Source organism: Dasypus novemcinctus, chromosome 13, assembly GCF_030445035.2.
Source record: "Dasypus novemcinctus isolate mDasNov1 chromosome 13, mDasNov1.1.hap2, whole genome shotgun sequence".
In the NCBI taxonomy this organism is placed as follows: domain Eukaryota; kingdom Metazoa; phylum Chordata; class Mammalia; order Cingulata; family Dasypodidae; genus Dasypus; species Dasypus novemcinctus.
The window spans coordinates 29,467,611-29,491,258 of record NC_080685.1 but is presented as its reverse complement, the minus strand read 5'-3'; the positions used below and the strand labels follow the sequence as shown (position 1 = coordinate 29,491,258).

At 52.5% G+C, this 23,648-nt stretch overlaps 3 protein-coding genes across 8 annotated transcripts; 2 read left to right on the top strand and 1 right to left on the bottom strand.

The window, feature by feature from the left end:
• Positions 1-39: 39 nt before the first annotated feature.
• On the bottom strand, positions 40-7,942 carry CREB3L4 (cAMP responsive element binding protein 3 like 4). Of its 5 annotated transcripts, XM_058309692.2 has the most exons (12): positions 7,021-7,932; positions 6,358-6,497; positions 4,641-4,798; positions 4,043-4,220; positions 3,540-3,786; positions 3,262-3,383; positions 1,560-1,652; positions 1,323-1,429; positions 1,130-1,198; positions 925-1,009; positions 658-754; positions 40-509 (listed from the first exon to the last, which is right to left on the bottom strand). In XM_058309692.2, the coding sequence occupies exons 4-12, from the start codon at positions 4,214-4,216 to the stop codon at positions 316-318; spliced, it is 1,188 nt and encodes a 395-aa protein (XP_058165675.1). In that variant the 5' UTR covers positions 4,217-4,220; positions 4,641-4,798; positions 6,358-6,497; positions 7,021-7,932; the 3' UTR covers positions 40-315. The 5 variants fall into 5 exon arrangements, with proteins under 5 accessions (XP_058165675.1, XP_071063555.1, XP_071063554.1 ...); XM_071207454.1 differs by lacking the exon at positions 6,358-6,497 and having other exon boundaries at positions 7,021-7,942; XM_071207453.1 differs by lacking the exons at positions 6,358-6,497; positions 7,021-7,932 and having other exon boundaries at positions 4,641-4,894.
• A 97-nt stretch (positions 7,943-8,039) lies between these two features.
• SLC39A1 (solute carrier family 39 member 1) lies at positions 8,040-12,411 on the top strand. Of its 2 annotated transcripts, none has more exons than XM_004474973.5 (4): positions 8,040-8,130; positions 8,861-9,079; positions 9,257-9,387; positions 10,768-12,411. In XM_004474973.5, the coding sequence occupies exons 2-4, from the start codon at positions 8,893-8,895 to the stop codon at positions 11,422-11,424; spliced, it is 975 nt and encodes a 324-aa protein (XP_004475030.2). In that variant the 5' UTR covers positions 8,040-8,130; positions 8,861-8,892; the 3' UTR covers positions 11,425-12,411. The 2 variants fall into 2 exon arrangements, with proteins under 2 accessions (XP_004475030.2, XP_012373668.2); XM_012518214.4 differs by having other exon boundaries at positions 8,044-8,130; positions 8,848-9,079.
• A 473-nt stretch (positions 12,412-12,884) lies between these two features.
• On the top strand, positions 12,885-22,486 carry CRTC2 (CREB regulated transcription coactivator 2). Its single transcript, XM_071207452.1, has 14 exons — positions 12,885-13,139; positions 15,881-15,982; positions 16,059-16,175; positions 16,744-16,805; positions 17,409-17,477; positions 17,651-17,754; positions 17,856-17,885; positions 18,062-18,126; positions 18,231-18,280; positions 18,404-18,648; positions 19,013-19,416; positions 20,780-21,049; positions 21,515-21,701; positions 21,833-22,486. Exons 1-14 carry the CDS (start codon positions 12,993-12,995, stop codon positions 22,051-22,053), a joined length of 2,073 nt encoding a protein of 690 aa, XP_071063553.1. The 5' UTR covers positions 12,885-12,992; the 3' UTR covers positions 22,054-22,486.
• Positions 22,487-23,648: the final 1,162 nt, after the last annotated feature.

Here is a 23,648-nt window from a genome sequence, read left to right as displayed (position 1 = left end):
CTCTTTTACCACTTACTTTATAGAACTTCCTCAATACAATTTCAGCTAAAAAGTTTATTTCTCAACTGAAACTTTCCCTCAAAGAAGAAATAACATCACAGATACATAACAATAGTATTTGAGATACCCCCTCACATAGGCAGACTGGGCCTTGGGATAGACATCTCCAATGGTGTCCTGAAGTGATTCAGATGCCTAAGGGCAAAGACTACTGAGTGGGAATTGTACAGGGAAGGCAGAGCCATAAGGGAGCTCTGCAGATTTTATTGTGATTGGAAAGTGGGTCAGAAAGGTGGAAAGGTGGCTGCTCCCAGCTCACATCTCATCTGCATGCAGCACAGTTCTGATGTGCCGACTGGGGCCTGTCTTCTCTCCCATCTTCTCAAGCAATTTCCTTGTTGAACCATTTGCGACCTTGGCCCCAGGTGGCTTCTCCAGTCGGGACTCTACCACTGGGGACTCCGTATTTTCAGGCATGTCCTTGTGGGTCAGGATATTTCTAGAAATCACTGTGGGGTGAAGGAGAAAGGGCAGTGGTAGTGTGCTCCCCTGGGTGGGATCCCTAGCCAGAACAGGACCTCCTTCTTGCCTGTTGACTACAGCAGAGAGCAGAGCCCCCATTTGTTCACCAGGAGCCCTCCTGCTCTTGCCTCTCACCTCCATGAGGCTGGTAATCCTCAGGCCCATCTTCTGGTAGACGCTGAAAAGGGCTGAGACTGGGCAGGATGATGAGAGCCAGGGAAAAAAGAAGGATCTGGGAGGAAGCAAGAGGACACATGGGCTGTGGGGATATTAAAGGAAGGGAGCAGAGGCAGAGTGAATAGAGTGGGTTGAGGTCATCAGGGATGGAAAGGGTACTGTAATAGGAGTGTGGTGGAAAGTGGTGGGGGTGGGAGAGGTGGGAAGTGCATAGACTGATGGTACCAGAACACAAGTGCTCGTCTGAGCAGCTTTGTTGGAGGTTTGAGCAATGAGAGTCTGCAGCTGGCGGAGCTGAGCTACCAGGGAGCTGGGGAAAGATGAAAGAATAGTCAGTACTCCCAGGAACTAAGGCCCAAGAATGGTGCCCCTGTGTACTGCATCCTCCCCCCGCACAACACACATTCATACACACTATACTTCCACTCACATATTGTGCCTCTCCAGCTCCTGAACTTTTTTCTGTAGTTCCTGGTTCTGTGCAGAACAGGCAGCCACCCTAGGGAGTACGGAAAGAAAGGACTAGGCTCGGCAACCATGTGAGACCCTGACTTCCGTGCCTTGGTGAGGAAGGGGGCCCAGACATGGCTCACAGGAAGCCAGAAATATGAGCCCAAACATACCTGTTCTCTAGTCCATCAATGTACTCTTTCTTCCGCCGTCGACTGTCCTGAGCTGACTGCTTGTTACGGATTTTCCTCCTGACCTTCTTGAGGACCCTCTCCTCTGCCTGGGGGACCAGGGTGTGTCATTCTGGGCACTTAACCTCCTCAAACTCTCCAATCTTTCCATGGGATACTGGCTACTTAGAGGTCACAGTGGGGCCCTAGATTGGGATGCCCTTTGGGAAAGCATATTACCTTCGTGAGGGGCAGGTGCGAGGGCAGTGAGACCCCTTCCTGCCCCAGCAGACGCTTCTCCTCATCTGTCAGGAACAGGGTTTGACACGGCAGCTGGTAGGGGAATGGATGCAGATGAGATGGAAATGGGGAGAGGGTCATCCCATTTCCAGAATCCTGGCTGCTCCCTGTGCCTGCCTTCTGGAGTGTTGCCCATTTGTACTGGGGAATATCTCCAGCCTAGAGGTGAGGTGAGGGGCCAAGACCTTAATTCAGACCCAGAGGTCATGAATGGCTCTGGATCTTCCTCGCCACCTCATGCCAAAGACATCTTCAGAGGTGGAGAGAGGAGAGAGGAGGTAGTTTTGTCATATCCTTTGCCCACAGACTTAGGACTTTGGTACTCTGAGCAAACTAGGGAGTCCTGTTCTAGTCCACATCTCCCCAGACCTTAAGGTCAGCTGAAGAGGACCTGGAGGAACTCACTATGGTGGGATTTGCTTAATCTTACAGCAGGCAAATGATTCACTTTCAGCCATTAACTCCCATTTTGCAGTGTCAAATCCCGTCAACCACAGGGAACTCCCCTAGGGAAACAGCCCATAGTCACCTCAGGTCTGAGCCCCACTTTTCAGATTGAGGGTCTGTCTCCTCTCAGACAAGGAGCTCCCAAGGGCAGCCAGACTGAACTTCTCTTCTCACAACAAGGCAAGAGGGAGGTTAGATGGCATTTGGTTAGTCAGAACCCATCAACTGAGTAGTTTGCCTTTAGAACTAATACTCCTTTTTGAAAGATTTATGCTTTACTTTGTAACTTAAGTTTGCCTCCCAATGGTCCATTTTAGCTAAACCATTCCTTCTATTTCCAACTTTTCCTGGTGCTCCCTTTTTGCTCCTGTGGCTGTTTGGTGGAAGTATTAGAGGGGTGTTCCTCCTAATTCCCTAGTATAATCTCTAAGAATGAGGCCTAGAGGGTTTACTTAACAAAGCAAAACAACAACAAACTCCCAGGTGTTTCTAAATGCACATCCAAGTTTAGGAGCACCACTTTTTAAGGTCCCTCAGTCAGATTCGAAGATTCTAAGATGTTTGGCTTGGCTTCTGGCCCCAGCTGAACCACCAGAGCTCTGTGGAGAGGCTAGAACCTGTTTCCTGCCTTTTGGACACAAGGAGTACTTTACAGGATAGAAGGAGGAACAGTAACCTGGCACAGGCCCACCCCCGCTGCAGAAACCGGTAACTAAAGCAGTCAGCTCTGATCACCCTGCTACACTGTAACCCTGGCCAGTAGTGCCTCCTGGGACAATTGTCCAGTGGAAACATTATTGTACTCTCCACTTGTACCCTGTGCCCAGCAGCCAGTTGGATTCCCAGGCGGCCTGTCCCATTTTGTAACTTGACCCAAAGCAGAGACAATGGGTCTGGCTGAGCACACAGTGCACACCAGCTCTGGGCCTTCTCTTGAGCCCTGTCCCCAGATTGCCTCACCCCACTTTCTCCTGAACTGAGTTATCACCACCTTACCTCCAAAAGCTTCTTTTTCCCTTGTCCTTTCCTGCTTCTAAAGTTGCCCTTGCCTTCCTGGCCTTCAAGCTCAGTGCCACAAAAACTGTGGCAAAGACAGAGTTCATCGGTTTCCCCTCCTGTGTTGTCCTCTTCCAGGATGTGTGTCAGTGAATGTGTGTATCAGGGAGCACTCTATCCAGCTGACACTGAGACTCACCAGGGATACGGGAGGCCCTGGGGTTACGGTGCCAGCTCTGGGCAGAATGTGGGCATGAGCATCACAGGGCAGCTCGCTGACTGTGCAGGCATCAGGTACCATAAGTGGGGGACGCCAGTGACCTGCAGGAGACACAGGTGGCTGGGAGAATGGAGATGGAGGGTACACCCTGATGGCAGCAGGGCGTGACTAGTGGCTCAGGGTTGGGGAAGCCCTCTTAACCCCAGACAGGGCTGGGACTGAAGGGCCATTGTCCCCTTCCCACCAAGATCACCGACCTAGCTGGATGGAGATGAGCCCTACAGCTGGCCCAGCTTCCCCCTGCATGTTCTCCAGGGCCCCTGTCTCATAAACAACCTCATAGAGGGCAGGGGAACCAGGGGCCCTGAGGGCAGGGGGACTGTCTGAACGACCAGGATCCTCGGAGATGCCACTGTCACTGCCAGGAGATGCTTCTGAGCAGTACACCTCATTGGGGTCAATGAAAAGCTTCAGGAAATCTTCAGGCTCACTCTCTTGAAGGCCCTACAATAGGAGAGAGTATATGTGCATGTAGGGAACAACTGTGGAAATCCTACCTGACATTAAACCTGTATTTTTTTGTTTCAGTTTCAGTCCCTTCTCTCTTTGGGCATGGGCATAGTACAGTACAACCATCTATTTAGGGTGGGATGAGGGTTCTCTTTTTCAGACCTTTCTCCAAGTGGAGGCTGAAGCCTCTTGGGGCTTATCAACAGAGCTATGTCTCAACCATACCCACATCTCCAGCCATCTCACTCACACAGACATGGTCCCCACTGGACTCCCAGCCTTGCAGCCCCTGTTCTTGTAGCCTAGTCCCTGGGACAGCTGGAGGTGGACAGTGGAGTCCCAGCTCCAGGAAGGATCCTGTTGAGAAGACATCTTCTGGGGGTTCCAGCCACACGTCCAGCAGTTCAGGGGTTCCAAAGTCCATTTTTCTGTTGAGAGGATGTGCGTGGAGGGGGGGAGGGGAGTTGCAGAAGGAGGTCCTGTCTTTCCCACCTCCCCAGCTCCTGGGTTTCTCATGCTCCCTCTTCCATTTCCCCCCTTCCTAACCTTCGCAGCCCCTCTCACCTGTTACCTGGAGATCTCACCTCCGGTCTTATCTCTCTGGTTTAGACGAACGGGCCCCCTGGCAATTACCTGTTATGAAGAGCCCAGCCCTGCCAAGCCAGCCCAACCTGCTGACTGCCCCAAACACTACACCTTTTCTTTCCTCCAGGATCTTGCATCCTGGACCTGCCCAGCCAAACCCCGCCCCTAGCCTTCCATCAAGAAAGCGGGTGCACTAAGCCGGCAGCCGCAGTAGAGGCGCTGTATCTCTGAGCAAGGGATTAAAAGGCTGAGGGTCCACAAACCTGGTTTAAGGAAAACTTAGGTAGCTACACCCTCCCAGTCTTCGTTTCCCCTAACGATAGTCAATCTTCCTCTTGAGGGTTCGGTGGCTCTTCAGGGAAGGGGAGACGTGGCTGTGGCTGAAGCACAGGACGCTTGACTACTTGTTCTCCAGCCATCGCTTGTATAAGAAAGAGACCACGGCAGGGTTGAAAATAAAGGAGGAAGGCGTCAAGGGGCTTGCTTAAGATTTGCGGAGGTTTTCCCTCCCCCGCCCCGTACAGCTCGTCCTCAGTTGAGGCCTGGTTGGAAGCTGAAGATTTAGGATTTTGAAAGGCAGGGCATCGAGCCAATGGAATTACGCTCTCAAGGCAGGCTCCGCTCTAACTGGTCAGGCTGTCAGAGGAGTCAGGCCAATGGGGCGGGAGCACTTATTTGTTAGGCGGGGACTGGGTTCCACTGGACCAAAAAGGTGGGATAGAGTCAGAAAATAAATTAATTGTAGGAAGATGGGGAAAAGTTCTGAGAATGTAGGTAGGGGCCACCAAGTTTGGGTTCGCTTGACACGTGACTCCAGAGCCCAGGTTGTTATGCTTTCATTTAATCCGCAATAACTCTGAGGCAGACAGGGCTGGTAATATTTTATCTGTTTTGCCCGTGAGAGAGGAAAGATCCATGACTAGAAAGTAGTAATGCCAAAACTCAGGGTTTGTATTATTTTTGCTGCTGTCTAGGGGCTGATGGGTCAGGAATTTACTTCAAATAAAATAATGGAGCTATACTGACATGGGTATGATTTTCATCTACCTGCCTCCCCAGTAGTAACCGAGGTAAAGCAAAAAGTTTGGAATGTGGATGCAGAATTTAAACTGATATTAATTCTCCTGTGAAGATTTGAATGAGTCCCAAGGTTTTGGGAATTAGTAACGTTAACAACAGTCACGGACTGGGAGTCAGGACACCTAGACTCCAGTTTCAGCTATGGCTTAATTTGGTGTACATAACCTGTTAACCTAAGATGTGAGAGAGCATGGACTCAGCGGACAGGAAGTCACTCAATCGTGGGTTGGGACCGTCATCCATACATTATGCTCCTGATAAAGAGCAGCAGTTACACATACACACTTCTGATGTGTCTGTTAGCTAACGAAGGGACAAGGGTCTGGAAAACTGCAAAAGGTTAAAAAAAAATCATTTGGGTTTGGTCTGAGAATTTTTCTTACTCTTTGCATTTGATTACCAACAATGCTAATAATGTTCTTCATTTGTACAGTTTGCAAAATGTTTTCATAAGCATTACTCTTTCATTTAATCTGCAATAACTGAGGCAGACAGGGCTGGTAATATTTTATGTATTTTGCCCATGAGATAGGAGAGATCCATTACTAGAAAATAGTAACGCCAAAACTCAGGTTTTGTATTGTTTTTGCCTCTGTCTAGGGGCTGATGGTTCAAGAATTTACTTCAAATAACATAATAGAGTTATAATGACATGGGTATGATTTTCATCCACCTGCCTCTCTAGTAGTACCCCAGATAGAGGGTAAAGCAAAAAAAAATTGGAGTGTGGATGCAGAATTTAAACTGATATTAATTTCCTTGTGAAGATTTGAATGAGTTGAGGGTAAAGATGAAAACAGGGTCTAACATTCATGGAACAACTATTATATGAAAGGCAGTATCCTATGATAGTTACTTGTATAATCCTCACAGCAACTCAAAGCTGGCAGAGGAAAGTACCTGTCTGAAGATTACTCTGTATGTAGGTGAATCAAGATTTGGATATCCAAGCCCATGTTCTTTGCACTACACCAAACTCCCTTGCTGGGGCTTTCTCACGTTGGCCAACATGTCTTTCGTCTCCATCCTCTCCTGGCATCCTGCTCAAGCAGTGAAAAGACAAAGAAGTTTTCCTAGATTGGTGCAAAGTTGTAAGGAAAGCAGAACTCTCCTTGCTTAAGTCTTTCTTGCAGCAATAAAGGTGGTTAAATGTTTGAGTTTCCAAGGACATCCCCACAGGGTGCATGCACAGAGATGATTGAATGGGAAAAAAATTCCATTAATGTTAGAACTGGAAGGAACCTCTGCCATCAGCTAATCTAACCTCCTTTTCCCTGATTTATCAAGTTCCACAGAGGGAAAATGACTTGCTTAAGATCATACATCAAATTAAGATACAGCTGGGACTAGAATCTAAGTGTCCTGACTCCCAGTCCATGATTGTTACTAATTCCTAGTAACCTTGGAAACATAATTTGCCACAGATAAACCATAGTACATATAATATTCCCTTGAATAATCTGGAGTTGCCTTTAATAGTGTGTGTGTGTATATATAATTAGAAGCTCGGAACAGTCATGCATATTATTGAATGATGGGGCATCAAAACCCCATTTCACTTACCTTCTGATCTTAGAATCCTATGATTTTTCTTAGACACCCTTCCCCAAGAAGTCTTCACTTTCCCCCTTAAGGAAGTTACTGGCCTCCATTTCCAGGACTGTATCAGGGGCATCATCCCTCAGTCCTTTAGGAAGACTGCTTTCTCCGCCTTTGCAAAAAATAATAGGAGCATAGGCTGAGCCCCTTGCTTTCTTTTTTCTTTTTTTTTTTGTGTCCTTCCTCGCCAGAGGCTAAAGGTCCTAAAGTGAAAATAACAGAAAACAGAAAGGAAGCCAGCAAGGCCAGAGAGGAGTGGGAGAATGTGGGATGAGGTTGGCCGGTTTAGGCGCGTGTTAAAGATGGTAAATTGGTGGCAGGTGCTGAGAGAGGCTCTTCACTTAGGGTTTCAGCAACTCCTGAACTCATCCCCACCACTTCGCTACACATCTAGAAAAGGCAGAAGGCTAAGACAGCCAGGAAGGGATGATTTTCAAGAAATCCCCTCTTTCGTAGTACTGCCATGCCTTTTTCTTTGAAGGTGCTGGCGAGGGAAGGAGGCGAAGGAAGTCTGACCTAGGAAGGGAATGCCTTCCCTTTGGCGCTTCGGTGCCGCGAAGCGGTTTTAGTGTCTTTTAAGAGATAAGGAGATTTTGGCCAAAGTCCAGGCCTATATCCTGAGTAGAAGCCAGGCGGAAGACTTGGGAATGTGGGGATGGGGATGGAGGAAACGGTGCCAGGGCAAGCGAAAGAGCGCCAGCCTTGAACGCCAGGTTTCTAGCTCCGTCTTTCAAAAATCTCCCAAATGATCTACGCCTTCGTTGACCGGTCAGCTCTGGCCCAAGATACCTCCACAGCTGCGCCCCAACCCCCAGCCCCAGGTCCTCTCTTTCACCCCCTTCCGAGTCCCCCTCACTTCCCCTTCGCCCCTCCTCCGCGCGTCTCTTGCTGCGGGTTTCTGATTGGCCCTAGCTCACGTCACTCGCAGTCGGGCCCCGCCCTCCCAGCGCCGTCATTGGCAGCCGGGGGAGGGTACGCAGGGGCTGGGGGAGGGGGCAAAGCTTGGGGAGGGGGCGGGAATTCCCGACTCCAGGCCGGAACCCAGCGGCTATCATGTAGTGAGACCCTCTGGAGGTGAGTGCGGGCTCCCGGGCGCCGCAGCGGGGTTTACCGCCCAGGCCCCCTGGGGCCTAGGAGCCGAAGTCCCAGCTCTCACATTCTTCATCTGCTTCCCGGCACCCTGGCGGCCTCGGACCCCGCCTCCCGGAGCCGGGACGTGCGGATTCCGCCCTCCGCTCTGCCCGCCCCGGGACCCCAGACTCCTAGTGCCCCTCTCCATTGGCTGGCTGCCTCGGCGTCCCAGCCTGTGGCGTGCTGCGGTCGCTTTCTGCTTTTGGGGGAGTGGCGCTGGGGAAAGGGGAGCGGAAGGGTGATCCAACTCCCAAACTCGCCGTCTGCTGGCGACATCCCTCCCGGCCGCGAACCTTCTTCGCTTCATGCATTCCTTCCTGTGGTGGGGGTTTAGCCTCTATTTTCCTCAGCGATTCCCGGCCCTGGGACTTATTAGGAGGCGGCCCCTAGTTCATTGGGTACTCCAGGTGAAAGATTGTTAAGATATCCACACGAGCCTTCTCATAACTCAGTTTACCCTTTGCCGGGTCCCTGAGTAAGTCAGCCGGGAGGGATAAAGCCTGAGGGGAAAGAGGACTGTTCCCGGCACTGGAGTGGATGAGTCACCCTGGGTTGGGGAAGGTCAGAAAGTGGCAGGAAGGAAAAGCTGTACTCTGCTCACCAGCCTTCCCCCTTTCTTGCCCCATCTTTCCTCGCGTGACCATTCCCCACCCACTGTAGTCTATCTTCCTAGGTCTGAGAGTCATTGGGCCTACCAAAGCCACCATGGGGCCCTGGGGAGAGCCAGAGTTCCTGGTGTGGCGCCCCGAGGCGGTGGCCTCGGAGTCTCTAGTGCCCGTGGGCCTAGAGGTGAAGTTGGGGGCTCTGGTGCTGCTGCTGGTGCTCACCCTCGTCTGCAGTCTGGTGCCTATCTGTGTGCTGCGCCGGCCTGGAGCTAACCAGGAAGGCTCAAGTAAGCCATCTCCCCTTGCTGCCATGGACACTGGGAGTCTTAGCTTATAGGGAGGGCTCTGGAATTGGGGGAGGCCGCTGAAGGACAGGAAGATGAGTAGCCATTGGTTGGGTTGGGTTAGTGGGAGCTGGAGGAAGTTCACCTGCTCATTTCCCTCTGTGCTCCTCTCCTGTCCAGCCTCCCGCCAGAAAGCCCTGAGCCTCATAAGCTGCTTCGCAGGGGGTGTCTTTCTGGCCACCTGTCTCTTGGACCTGCTGCCTGACTACCTGGCTGCTATAGATGAGGCCCTTGCAGCCCTGCATGTGACGGTGAGCACTGACTGGGCTGCATGTGACCCCAGTATGTGGGACTGTCCAATACCACACCTCTAGGAGAGGGGGTTTGTTTGGATCTCTCCATGTGTCACTCCATGACAAGGTAGAAGGCTCTTGGTGTATGACCCTGTGAATTGTGGTTTTTGTTCCAGCCTCCAGGAAGTTAACAGTGCTCCAAGAATTATCTTCATCCTCCCACCACTCTCCTGAAGGGCTTGGGGTGGAGAGCCTGCAGGCCTGGGAAGGGTAGAAGGCAATCTCAGGAGTCTGGTATTGCCGACTCTAAAAGCTATAGGCCAAGGAAATGGGATTTGGGGAAGGGTCAACTCCAAGGCACATGAAAGGCTCATTATGGGAAAAACTGAGGTAGTTGGGTGGCATCCTGGGTTGTTAGCTGTCTTTCTTCCTCTCAGACTGAGGAAGTAACAATGGGTGTAACCCTGTGTGTGTCTCACACTGAGTGACCCTGTGTATAAGCCTGAATGTCTCTGTGACAGTATCGGCTCTATGTGTAAATGTTTGTGGAGGAAGAGCAAGTGTGTGACCCTGTGTTTGTGTGCCTACATGTGATAATTTGTGTATGTCTACACCACATGCTCTCAACTAAGGGCAATTTTGCCCCCCAGAGAACATTTGGCAATGTCTGGAGACTGATTTTCACAGCCTGGGATAGGGGAGGAGGCTGTGTTGCCAACATCTATTGGGTAGAGTTCAGGGATGCTGCTAGACATCCTACAGTGCACAGGTCAGCCCCTCCACAACAAAACTTATCCAGGCCAAAATGTCAATAGTGCAGAAGTTCAGTAACCCTGGTCTACATATAACATCGTGATATCATAATCTGTGTGATTGTGCATCATTTTGTGTCACTAAATGATTATCTTTTTTTTTTTAAAGATTATTTATTTAATCCCCCCCTTCCCCCGGTTGTCTGTTCTCTGTGTCTGTTTGCTGCGTCTTGTTTCTTTGTCTGCTTCTGTTGTCAGCAGCGGCACAGGAAGTGTGGGCGGCGCCATTCCTGGGCAGGCTGCACTTTCTTTCGCGCTGGGCGCCTCTCATTACGGGTGCACTCATTGCGCGTGGGGCTCCCCTACGTGGGGGACACCCCTGCGTGGCAGGGCACTCCTTCCGCGCATCAGCACTGTGCATGGGCCAGCTCCACATGGGTCACGGAGGCCCGGGGTTTGAACCGCGGACCTCCCATGTGGTAGACGGATGCCCTAACCACTGGGCCAAGTCCGTTTCCCATAAATGATTATCTTTGTGCGACCGAGAGTGGCCCTGTGTCTGTAGGACCCCCAGTCTGTGTAACTGGGCCTCTAGCAGACTCTCTATCTGATTTCTTCTCCTCAATCTTGTCCCCTCTACCCTCAGCTCCAGTTCCCCCTGCAGGAATTCATCCTGGCCATGGGTTTCTTCTTGGTCCTGGTGATGGAGCAGATCACACTGGCTTACAAGGAGCAGTCGGGACCACCACCGCGGGAGGAGACAAGGGCTCTGCTGGGAACAGCAAATGGTGGGCCACAGCACTGGCATGATGGGTCTGGGTTCCCACAGGCAAGCGGAGTCCCTGCAGCGCCCTCGGCCCTGCGTGCCTGTGTCCTGGTCTTTTCTCTGGCCCTGCACTCAGTGTTCGAGGGGCTGGCAGTGGGGCTGCAACGAGACCGTGCTCGGGCCATGGAGCTGTGTCTAGCTCTGCTCCTCCACAAGGGTATCCTGGCAGTAAGCCTGTCCCTACGGCTACTGCAGAGCCACCTGCGAGCACAGGTGGTAGCGGGCTGTGGGATCCTCTTCTCATGCATGACACCTCTGGGCATTGGGCTGGGTGCAGCTCTGGCAGAATCGGCCGGGCCACTGCACCAGCTGGCCCAGTCTGTGTTAGAGGGCATGGCAGCTGGTACCTTCCTTTATATCACTTTCCTGGAGATCCTACCCCAGGAGCTGGCCACTTCCGAGCAGAGAATTCTCAAGGTCATTCTGCTCCTAGCAGGCTTTGCCCTGCTTACTGGCCTGCTCTTCATCCAAGTCTAGGGGCCTCCAGAGAGGGGCAGGGGAGGTTGGGTATCAGGTTCCCCTGTGCTCCCTCTCTCCCTCTGTTTGTGAGGAATAGGCAGGAGGGGGAACAGAGGCACTGAGGACCAGAGAGTTCTCCAAGAGCTAGGGATGGAGCCTTTGGGACTGTCCAACCAATGAGAGGGAAACTGGCAAATAAGAGCCTTGCCCCAGGCCCAAGAGACAAGAGATGGTCACATCACTAGAGACATGATCAAGGGATATTAGGATTGGGGATGACACTGACTGCTAGAATCAGGGGTTGGACACTACACATAGGGGCAGGCAGCTACTGGGCCTGCTGGGGTTGGGCGCCCAGCTGCTATGAGGTAGAAAGATGAAGAGGGGATAGGCCAGGAGCCTGCAGTCCTGTTGGTTCTAGCCATTTCAGCACTCTGCCATTTGGAGTGACCCCTCCTAGTTTTCTTAGCTCCTCCTCTCGTATCTCCCATTTTCCTTCTCCCAGGGGCTAGTGCCAAATGGTTCTTCCGGCAAGTTTGGTACCTTCTCTGGTCTCTCAAATCCTGCTCACTCCTCTATTTGTAAAGTGCCAAATAAATCCCCTCCCTCTTTCTCAAAGCACAGTGATGGCACTGAGCCCTGCCCAGCACCTCAATGGAGGGGCCTGCTTGCTCTTGATTTGGGTCACAGATCCTGGGATAGGGCAGAAGTGTTTGCTGGGCTGGGGGGAGGGGAAGGTTAGCAGAAATGCAGCCTCCTGCTGATCCCACACCCCAGGGATACAGGACATGGACATGGTGCCCATTGCCCAGATGATAAACACTGAGCTGCCAAAACATTTTTTATATATACTAGAAGAGCCCTAGGGGAAAGGGAGGCCCACCCCAGGGTTATTTTTGGGGAGGGAGGGCTGTGCATAAGGGCCATGCTATCTAGAATCTATTTTACTAACTGACTTGTTTTGGGACATATTACTTAAATAAAAGATGTTTCTATAAATCTGTACAGTATTTGATTCATTTGACTTGGCAAGGGGTCGGGCATGTGGCTAGCCTGAGAGGGCCTGAGTCCCAGATGTTTACAGCTGTTTTTAAGATCCCTGGTCTGTTTTTATTCAGGCTCCTCTGGTTCCCTTCCCTGAAGATGACCAGATTTTTCCCTTCCATCCCTGTCTCCACCCTTTTCACTCCCTCCAGGTTTCCTTTCCTCTCTCTCCGTAATCCCTCTCCCCTTCCAGTTTGTAGTCTTGGGGCGAATTTAAGAACTACTTTCCCCAGCTTGCCCTGCGCAAGGAGTATCCCCGAGAGGGAGGGGCAAAGTCCCCAGTTCCTGGAGTTAACGGGGCTCCTGGGAAATGGTGTCCGTTTCCCCTCCATGCTGCGTGGTTTAGGGCGGGAAGGCGCCACGTAAACAAACTACAATTCCCGGCGGCCCCTGCGCGTAATAGGTCAGGGCTAGGCTGGGGCCGGGTTCGCGGTGCTCTCTGAGGCGGCGACGGCGGCTACGGCTGGAAGAGCCGGGCCGGAGCCGGCGGCGGAGGCCGTGGCTTGTACTAGGAGGGTGGCGGGGAGGGACGCGGGAGGAAGATGGCGACGTCGGGGGCGAACGGGCCCGGCTCCGCCACGGCTTCCAATCCGCGCAAATTTAGTGAGAAGATCGCGCTGCAGAAGCAGCGTCAGGCCGAGGAGACTGCGGCCTTCGAGGAGGTGATGATGGACATCGGCTCCACCCGGGTGAGGGGCCGCGCCGGGAAGCGGGAGCAGAACCGAGCAATTACCGAGCGGAGAGCGGAGAGGCGGGGCGGGGGCGGGAGCCGCAGCTAAGGAGGCGGAACGGGGCAGGGGCCGCGGGAACCGCGGTCTGGGAGGCGCGGGTGGAGGGCGGAGGGCAGGAAGACGGATTTTGCTGGGGGTGTTCGAAACACCGGAGAGACTGGCGGTGTGGGAGCGACCGGGGGCCGAGGACGTGAGGCGGGAGGAGCCGGAGGGCGGAGATGGTCCCCTGAGGCCGCGCGGAAGGAGGAGGTGGGTGGCCCTCGTGCATCCTTGACTGCGTCCGTTCGGGGACGCTACTGAAGCATCCCCGGTGCTGGGTATGCCTGGGGGGATGGTCTGCTTGCCCTTACTTTGTCTCCTGTGAATTGGTGATCTCGTCCACACTGGTCCGTCTGCCCTGTTGTGCCATTCTTGGCACTTTGGTACCTCCGGGAAAGGGCTCCTTGAGTGGTTTGAAAGAGCAGCGCTGGGTATATAGTGGGGCAGGAAGTCCCCTCCTGCGTCCCGTCCCTTTGCTTCCTTTTTCAAATACTTCTTGTGGTTTCCTGACGTGAATGAAGGTGAGGTCCACTGCTCACAGACTGGTGCTTGGTGTTCTGCCCTGGCCGCCTTGGACTAGAGGTAGAGTTTTGAATCCTGAAATCTAGGGTAACCAATTTATCTATAGGTTGTTAGGAACCCTATGGTTTGCCGGGCTTCCTAGAGCGATGGCTACTTTGTGAGTCATTATGTGGGGCGCCTTGGAGAGTCCTCTTTGAGTAGGAAATATTCATTCCTGGGAAGTTCCAGAAAGAGGGCAGCCTGGCAGAGCTCCCTCTGAAGCCCCTTTGGCCCAGGTTTCTTGCGTCCATGGGCTGGATGTCAGAGGGAGCAAGGAATGGGAGTTTGTCCGGCTGATATGCAGTCCTAATTTAGGGATACGTTATTCCCAAAACAGCAGGTGAGGATATTGTAGTCATCCCTCAAGAAAGCAAGCTAGAAAGAATTTAAGGGAAGATAGTAGAGCATAAATACCACATTTCAAGGCTCTTTTCTGCTGGTCTGGCTGTCTGTGATTGCATCTGCCTAAGGATCTTGACTCTGATTGTATTTGTGTGTGTGTCTCCCTTGACTCTCTTAGTCTTTTTTGTATTTTTTCCCCTTCAAGTCTCTAGGGACCATGTGCCCCAGTTTGTGGGGAGTGCAAACAGTGAGGTGGGGAGGCAAATCTGGTATTTGTGAGGGTGTGTGTATGCATGTAACCCACTTTAGCCACCATGAGGATCGTGATCTAACTCTTTGATTCTTCCCCTTTAGGAGCTTTTCATCATGATGGGGGCAGAGGCAAGAGGGTGGGAGAGAGGCTGATCTGACAGCTTGAGGCCCTGATGTGTCTCCAACAGAGGCTTGGTAGTGTCTTAGGGCTTATTTGTGCAAACAAAAAAGGCCATGGGAAACTCAAAGCTGGGACTTCTGTCTTTATGGTCCTTGGTCTGTCAAAAGGCCTGTTCCACCTACCTTCCCCCTGCTAGGCGACTTCTCTGCTGCACGGAAAAGTCTAGTGGGCACACATGGCCGGACCTGCATACCCAAGAGTCCAGGGCTAAAGATAAGAAACCTGGGGTTTACCCTGTTATCTGGCAAGGGCAAGCTGAGGCAGCTTATTTGAGACAGATATGGCCTTGGGGGCCTGTCCTCCCAAAAGGCTGGGGTTGCCACGTGTATTAATAGGAGTCTTCAAGTGGCCCAGAGGTCAGCATAGTGCCTGCTGAACTCACTGGACTGACCTGGAGCAGAAAGACAGTTTTGATGTTGGCCTGTGTATAACATTGTGCCTTGGAAGCTCTTGGAATTTACCCTTCCTCGGCTATCCTCCTCCCATGGCCTTGCCCTGGGTCTATTTATTTGGCTGGCAGCATTGGCAGAGCCTCAGAAGTAGGTGCTCACTTCTCACATAGGGACATGAGATGTGTACACAAACTAGAACCGTGTTAGAATGAGGGCTGTGGTGTCTTTCCGCTGTTCCAGGCAAATCTCCCCAACGTGGGAGTGGGGCCAGGGCCATGGCTTTGGCCCAGGTTGGCCTTGGTGGCCCACTGCTCCCTCTCTGATCCCCGTTCTCCAGCCTTCCCTGCCAATTTGGGATGCAGTGGAAGAATAAAGTCATACTCCTTGGTTTTGACACTGTTTTTCCCACGAGGAGAGCATCATTTCTTGGGTGTTCTAGCTCTGGAGATGTAGGCACTGTGTAGTCTTTTAGGGCTGGGCAAATGGCAGGGTCTGGAAGCCTGTGCCCATCCCGAGTGAAAAGAAAAGAGCCTGGCAGTAATGACTCTGTTGCATCCACCTGAGTCCTTCCTAGCAGCTTCCAATTTGTCTTGGATACATCTGGAAGGAGAAACAGGTGTCTAATAGGCACCCCTCCCCGTAAGTTAACCCATGTGACTAGCCTGGGCGCTTCTAGCAGTCTCTCAGGGACTCGACTTAGATTGGTACCAATTGGGACAGGCCTGCCTGTTGGGTGTTGATGAGGGTAGGCTGGGGTAGATTGTTTGCACCTGGTCTCAGTGGCCCTTTCTCCCAGCACTGGCTTTTTTTTTTTCTGGCAGATCTTCGAAAAGTGGCAACAGCATATCCTGGTGACAGGAGTGGTAAGGGTGGCCATGGGGAACAGTGTTTGGGCCCCTCCATAACATTCCCATTTGTTCCCTATGTCTCAGTTACAGGCCCAAAAACTGCGCCTGGCATACACAAGGAGCTCCCATTATGGTGGTTCTCTGCCCAACGTTAACCAGATTGGCTGTGGTCTGGCTGAGTTCCAGGTGAGTAGACACCAGCCAGGGAGTAATGGAGGCTCTTCGACAGCTTCCCCTCTGACTCACCTGTCCCTTTTGGCAGAGCCCTCTCCACTCACCTCTGGATTCCTCCCGGAACACTCGACACCATGGGCTGGTGGAACGAGTGCAGCGAGATCCCCGCAGAATGGTGTCCCCACTCCGCCGCTACCCCCGCCACATATCCTTCACAGTGGGTTTGGGGGTTCTGAGTGATGGTGGGACAAGGTTCCTTAGGAACTCATGGTAGGAAGGGACTTTAAATGTTGTCAGTCCCGTCCTTCTCTAGGAACCCCCCTCTACCCAGCCTCCCTGAAAAGTGACCATGCAGCCCATAGGTCAGCGCTGGCTCCTGTGACAGGGAGTTGCTGCTCCTGAGGCTGTACCCTCTGTTTCTGGCCGGCTGTGACTGTCCTCACTTCAGCTTACTTTTTGCTGCCAGAAGCAGAGGTCCCTGTTAATGGCTCCCACCCTAGCACTCAATCTCAGAGATTTCTACAGACCTATTTTCCCCAAGCCCTGCCCAGATAGTCTATATTTTTCCAGTTTCCTGAGGCCTGTTTTTCCGCTCTTCCATTCTTTGATCCTACTGTTGCTCCTTGTAGAGGAGGAGAAAGGTGTATGTTTCTTGACACAACTCATCTGCTATCTCCGTTGTTCTTATCTGACCCCTGTTCCATACATCCCCTCCATTCTCACACTCTCCCCTTTCATCCCCTTCCCATTTTTTCTTTAATTGGGCTATTCACATCGACAGCTCTCCCTACAGTCCTGCCTACTTATCTCCTCCCCCGGAGTCCAGTTGGCGAAGGTAAGTGCCATGGACAGGCAGGAGCTTCTGCGTACTCTCAGACATGTCTGTGGAAGGAGCTTGGGTTGGGGCTGGAATTGCTAGGTTAGGGTTTTGGTAGTATCTCCTTCCATGATGGCAGAGCTGGGACGGGTGGGGGCAGGTGGAGTAGGTGGGTCAGAGTCCAGTCTCAGCCATGTTGACACGAGTGGCCAAGCCTCTCAGTCCAGCCAGGGCAGGACCAATGGGAACTGTGGCCAGGCTGGGGTGTGTGTAAGGGGGAGGGGGCAGTAACTGAGAGGCAGATGAACACGGTTACCTCCTGCCAAGAGTGGGTGCCACATGTAGTGTTCTGGCATTCCTAGATTTCTGAGCCCTGCCCCTTGTCCATCTAACCCCCAGCCCCAATACCCAGCAAAGTTGCTTTACTCAAAGATTCCCATTCACCTTGCCCTGAGAGAAGTTGAGATGTTTCCAGATCTCTGATATTGATGGAGGGAGGGGACTAATGAGTCAACGTTCTCTCCACCCCCATTTAGGCTACCCTGCATTTTCCAACCTTCATGCCTACCCTCTTGCCCATTGCTGACATTTGTCCTCTTGACTTCCTTTTCCCCCTCCCAGGACGATGCCCTGGGGCAATTTCCCTGCAGAGAAGGGGCAACTGTTTCGACTGCCATCTGCACTTAACAGGTGATGGCCCTTGCCTTCTTTAGGCCACATCCTCTTCTTGTCTCTAGTTCCTGGGGCCCTACTCTCTCACCTTCACCCTGTCCTAGCCCAGCTAGTGTTTTCCCCTGCTGGGCAGGGCTTGGAGACCAGGAAGAACTGTCACTGGTGCCAGCTCCTCTCCACTGCCCCTGCAGGACAAGCTCTGACTCTGCCCTTCACACAAGCGTGATGAACCCCAGCCCCCAGGACACATACCCATGCCCCACACCTCCCAGCATCCTGCCCAGCCGCCGCGGGGGTAAGTGGCTAATGTCCCAGAGCGGGGAGTAGCCTTGGAGCTTTTGTTTTAATCAACTAGGCCAGTGAACACTGCAACCACCTCCACTGTCTCTCTTACAGATTTTGTGGGTGGCGAAATGGACTCCAAAGGTATGTTTTCCTCACCACTTGTGGGCACTGAATGCCAAAGAATTTCTGGCCTAGTGTTGGGGGCTTCGTACAGGGCAGGAAATGGAAACGTGACTCCCTCCTGCCTGCTTCTGCCTTCTGTCTTGCCTTACTGGTGCCTCCAAATGCCCCCTGTCAACCTGTCTTTCTCTTTCAAGTCCCTGCAATTGAGGAGAACTTGGTAGATGACAAGCATTTGCTGAAGCCATGGGATGCTAAGAAGGTAGGCCTGAGTCACTGAGTATTACCCACTCCTCCTTTCTATGGGGTAGGCCTCTCAGGGTCCTCCACTGAGCATGTTTTCCACCTTCTTCCTTCTCTCCCCAGCTGTCCTCATCCTCCTCCAGACCTCGGTCCTGTGAAGTCCCTGGAATTAAGTAAGTCCCTCTGAGAGGTGGGCTAGGGGTGAGGGGAAGTACAGGGAAATATGGGAGACTGATCTCTGCTTTTCCCTGACGACTGCCCCCATTTATGTCTTTCTTTTCCTTTTCTTCCTCCAGCATCTTTCCATCCCCTGACCAGCCTGCCAATGTACCTGTCCTCCCACCTGCCATGAACACAGGGGGCTCCCTACCTGACCTCACCAACCTGCACTTTCCCCCACCACTGCCCACCCCCCTGGACCCTGAGGAGACAGTCTACCCCAACCTGAGTGGGGGCAACAGTACCTCCAATTTGACCCACACCATGACCCACCTGGGCATCAGTGGGGGCCTGGGCCTGGGCCCGGGCTATGATACGCCAGGTGAGTGGCTGTCCTGGCCCTGTGCCCGTGGGGTGCTGCCTGACTGGGGGGATGAAGTGGGGGGGCGAGACTTGAGCACTTGAAATTCTAGTGTGACTGCCCACACCAGCCCATCACCTGTCTACCCCAGGATTCCCTCACTGCAGTTTTCAACCAGTAAGAACTGGTAGGTGTGGCTATTCCTTGAAAGAAGATGGACAGCAGTCCCCAGGTGGGCAGTGCCAACCTCACAGTCAGGAACAGAGTAGGGAGGACATTGTGTTGCCACCTCCATAGTCTGGTCACTGCTACCCATTCCAGGCGGAAAGGGGCCCAGTGCCCATCAGTAATGTTGGCGTCTCTGGTTTTTTGTCTGTGCCTGCAGGACTTCATTCACCTCTCAGCCACCCATCCCTGCAGTCCTCCCTAAGCAATCCCAACCTCCAGGCTTCCCTGAGCAGTCCTCAGCCCCAGCTCCAGGGCTCCCACAGTCACCCCTCCCTGCCCGCCTCCTCCTTGGCCCGCCACGCACTGCCCACCACCTCCCTGGGCCACCCCTCACTCAGTGCCCCAGCCCTTTCCTCCTCTTCCTCCTCCTCCACTTCATCCCCTGTGCTGGGTGCCCCCCCTTACCCAGCTTCTACCCCTGGGACCTCCCCCCGCCATCGCCGTGTACCCCTCAGCCCCCTGAGTTTGCCCGCGGGCCCAGCCGACGTCAGAAGGTCCCAACAGCAGCTGCCCAAACAGTTTTCGCCAACAATGTCACCCACCTTGTCTTCCATCACTCAGGTATGCGTGGCTGCCTTCCCTACATGTCTGTCTCTTTTCCCTCTCTCTTCTCCTGCCAAGTTCCTTCTCTCCCACCTTTCTTTCCTCAAATACCTCTTTTCCTTACTTCCTGTTTTCCCTTATCTTACCCTTCTCCTTCCATTCCTCTGTCCTTCGCCTGCCCTGTCTTTTATCTATCTTAACTCCTTTTTTATTAAGAGTACATACTCCATGCTTAAGCCTTTTGGTTTCAAATCATGGCTCCACCTCTTAGTAGCAGTCTCCTTGGACAAATTATTTAACTTCTATGAGCCTCAAGATCTTCATCTGCAAAACAAGAATGGTATTGTGAGGATCAAATGAAATAATATACGTGAAGTAATTAGCCTAGCCCCAGTACATGACCAACAAATGATAGCTTAATAGCTTGTCCTCTGCTTTTCCTCCCTTTTTTCCTTCTATCCTTTTTTTGCTTTTTTCCTCTCTGTTTTCTCATGCCCTGTCCTTGTCCATCCCTTTCCCATTTCTGTTCCTTCTTTCATAGAACTGATACAATCAGAGAATCTCAAATCATGGAGTGAGCCCAATCCCTTCATTTTACAGATGAAGAAACTGGGACCCAGGGGGAAAGTGGCTTTCCTAAGTTTTACACAGCAATTTAGGAGGAGTTGGACCAGAACACAAAACTTTTACTTGAGAATTTTTTCCTAGTGCTAAAATTCTTAGCTCTTCCTTCCCTCCCTCATCCTTCTCTTCTTTTTTGCTCTCTCTTCCCCTTTTTCCCTTTGAACACAATGTCCTTCTTTTCCCTGTCGTCTATCCTACTTTCTCCTCCTCTTTCATTGCTCTTCCCTGGAATGTGTGTTCTATGTTCCATCTTTACCCAGGTCCCCTCTCCTGTAAGAAGGACCAAGGCCAAGCCAACAAGGGCTCTCTGTACTCTCTTCGAGTCTGGAGTGAGCCTAACTTCCCTCCCTCCCTTCCTCCTCTTTTTCCTCCTTCCTTCCTTCATTCCTCCCTCCCTCCCTCCATCTGCCCTCTTCAAAGCTTTAGAACAGCAATTCTCAACTTCACTGTTGTGTTTTTGATCACTTGTGAGGTATGTCACAAGTACTTGATTATTAACACTAGTTAAGGTACTAAAGTTTAAGAATGGTTTACTTCTGGAGTGGATTCAAAATGATCCTTTTGTCACTTGGTCACGTTAATTCTGATACACATTTTTGAGTAACTTTATCCAGCCCATGGGACACCCATGGGAACGTTGTCATGTTTGTATTGAGAATGGCTGCATCCTAAGAGGGTGGGGGACACTGACTAAGCGTTCCTCTTGAGGGAGCACACAGAGGGGTAAACTTCCCCCTTTTCCTTTGCTTTTCTTCAGGGCGTCCCCCTGGACACCAGTAAGCTGCCCACTGACCATCGGCTGCCCCCGTATCCCTACAGCCCCCCGAGTCTGGTTCTGCCTACTCAGCCACCCATCCCAAAACCTCTACAGCAGCCAGGGCTGCCCTCTCAGGCCTGCTCAGTGCAGCCCTCAGGTGGGCAGCCTCCAGGCAGGCAGCCACACTATGGGACACTGTACCCACCCACCTCCAGCGGGCACGGGCAACAATCTTACCACCGGCCGATGAGTGACTTCAGCCTGGGGAATGTGAGTACCCAGGCTTCTGGCTCAGAAGCAGGGGATTGGTCAGGAAGGACTAAGTAGTGTCTCTAGTGCACTCTGAATTGGGAGCTCTAGGCCCAGGGAGAGACCCCAGGTAAACAGCACTGCTAGCTTGGGTCTTCTCTCTTCCTGCATTGACTCCTACTCCCATATGCTTGCCCCTCTCCCCCCAGCTGTCTCCGCTCAGCTTGCTCTTTGATGACTGCTGCTTTGACCTGTTCTCTTCCTGGCACGCATGTGGTCTGTCCTAGCAGGTACAGCACCCATACCCTTTTTGGGGCCCATGGTTGCTTTGCTACTGTCACTCTGCTTGCTGCCTCTTCCCTCCATGTCTGCCTTGTCCCTGGAGGGTATGAAGATAGCTGAGCAAAGGGGATGTGTTAGCAGGGCTAGGCAGGGAACACCCTGATCTGAAGCCCGCATCCTCAAGGTCTGTTTGTGTGTCCATAGCTGGAGCAGTTCAGCATGGAGAGCCCATCAGCCAGCCTGGCTCTGGATCCGTCTGGCTTTTCCGAAGGGCCTGGATTTTTAGGGGGTGAGGGATCAGTCGGTGGTCCCCAGGACCCCCATGCTCTCAACCACCAGAACTTGACCCACTGTTCCCGCCATGGCTCAGGGCCTAACATCATCCTCACAGGTGAGGGGGCGGGCATGGGGTTCGGGATGGAAGGAGAGAGTGATGCATGCACCTGAGCAGCAGGAGTTTGAGGGGTCTTGGAAGGAGTTTGCAGGGCACAGTGTCCTCAATCACATCCTCTATCCACACAGGAAACTCCTCCCCAGGTTTCTCTAAGGAAATTGCAGCAGCCCTGGCTGGAGTGCCTGGCTTTGAGGTGTCAACAGCTGGGTTGGAGCTGGGGCTGGGACTGGAGGATGAGCTGCGCATGGAGCCGCTGGGCCTAGAAGGCCTAAACATGCTGAGTGACCCTTGTGCCCTGCTGCCTGATCCTGCTGTGGAGGATTCGTTTCGCAGTGACCGGCTGCAGTGAGGGGACCTCATCACCACCCTTCTTGGCCCCATCCCCTATCACTGTCCTTTTCCTCCCTTCCCCCTGGCCAGTAGAGACTCACTCTCTGCCCCCAGATCCTCTTTCTAACATGAATGAGGGAGCCTGATAATGAAAGAAAGCAAGGGGTGTGTCCAGGTGGCCCCTGAATTCTGCACTAGGGGTGGGCCTGGGGGATCTCAAGGGAGGGCCTAAAGCACTTGTAACTTTGAACCGTCTGTCTGGAGGTCAGAGCCTGTTGGAAAGCTGGGGGTAGAGGGGAGCCCCCGAGGCAGGGTTTGTCCAGATGCCTGGAGGTGGGCAGTGCCAGCCCCTCCTCACCACTCTTCCCCTTGCAATGGAGGAGAGAGCCAGAGTGGATATTATTTTTTATTAAATATATTATATGTTAATAAAAAAACATATCAAACCCCCAGTGTGTTTGTCTTCTATTTGGGGTGGGACTGGGGCTCTAGGGAATTACTGGGGACACAGGCCTTTTCATCTGCCATGCTTTTTGCATTTTCTTAGCACCATTGTATGCTGTGAAGGGCTTCCCAGCCTCAGAATGTGTACACAGTATTGGACATGGGGGCCCAGGCTGGATATAGGCTCCCATCACAACAGGAGATAACCTTGTGTGCCCTCCTGTCTGTCCTGCAGTGTCAGGCAGTGGGGGCTCTGACTGACATGTTCCTGCTATTCCTAAACCCTGAGGCCTGGCAGTGAGTCGCAGTAATGGGGCTACTGGCTGAGCTCACAGGTATAATGTCTCCTGGGTAGCTGACCTCAGTGCGAAGGCTCCTAAGGAGAGCGGGTTTAACAACAACTATGGGCTCCAGGTAGGTCTCTGGCTGGCTCCCTTGTCTTTAAAGTAAACTTTGGCAGCAGACTTGGCCCAGTGGTTAGGGCATCTGTTTACCACATGGGAGGTCTGCGGTTCAAATCCTGGGTTACCTTGACCCGTGTGGAGCTGTCCTCTGTGCAGTGCTGATGCGTGTGCCATGCAGGGGTGTCCCCCATGTAGGGGAGCCCCATGCGCAAGGAGTGTGCCCTGTAAGGAGGGCCGCCCAGGGCGAAAGAAAGTGCAGCCTGCCCAGGAATGGCGCCACCCACACGGAGAGCTGACACAACAAGATGATGCAACAAAAAGAAACACAGATTCCAGTGCCTCTGACAACAACAGAAGCAGACAAAGACGCGGCAAATAGACACAGAGAACAGACGACCGGGGTGGGGTGGGGGAGGGGAGAAAAATAAATAAATCTTAAAAAAAAACAACTTTATTTCAACTTCAAAAAATAAAGTAACAGACAAAAGGCATTGTAACAAAGTATGGAAGCATTACTCTGTTGTCAGCAGCATGGGAATTTGTGTTTCTTTTTGTTGCATCACCTTGTTGTGTCAGCTCTCCGTGTGTGTGGCACCATTCCTGGGCAGGCTGCACTTTCTTTCGCCCTGGGCGGCTCTCCTTATGGGGTGCAATCCTTGCACGTGGGGCTCCCCTACGCAGCACAGCAGTCCTTGCGCACATCAGCACTGCACATGGGCCAGCTCCACCCAGGTCAAGGAGGCCCAGGGTTTGAACCACAGACCTC

Coding starts and splice junctions, on each gene's coding strand:
- CREB3L4 (XM_071207454.1), bottom strand. CDS start 4,216: ATGGACTTTGGAACCCCTGAACTGCTGGACGTGTGGCTGGAACCCCCA. Junction 1,653..3,261: donor CAGGGCCTCCCGTATCCCTG/GTGAGTCTCAGT, acceptor TTCCCCTACCAG/CTGCCGTGTCAAACCCTGTT. Junction 1,430..1,559: donor CGCACCTGCCCCTCACGAAG/GTAATATGCTTT, acceptor CTGGTCCCCCAG/GCAGAGGAGAGGGTCCTCAA.
- SLC39A1 (XM_004474973.5), top strand. CDS start 8,893: ATGGGGCCCTGGGGAGAGCCAGAGTTCCTGGTGTGGCGCCCCGAGGCG. Junction 9,080..9,256: donor AGCTAACCAGGAAGGCTCAA/GTAAGCCATCTC, acceptor TCTCCTGTCCAG/CCTCCCGCCAGAAAGCCCTG. Junction 9,388..10,767: donor TTGCAGCCCTGCATGTGACG/GTGAGCACTGAC, acceptor CTCTACCCTCAG/CTCCAGTTCCCCCTGCAGGA.
- CRTC2 (XM_071207452.1), top strand. CDS start 12,993: ATGGCGACGTCGGGGGCGAACGGGCCCGGCTCCGCCACGGCTTCCAAT. Junction 15,983..16,058: donor GTGGTCTGGCTGAGTTCCAG/GTGAGTAGACAC, acceptor CCCTTTTGGCAG/AGCCCTCTCCACTCACCTCT. Junction 21,050..21,514: donor GTGACTTCAGCCTGGGGAAT/GTGAGTACCCAG, acceptor GTGTGTCCATAG/CTGGAGCAGTTCAGCATGGA.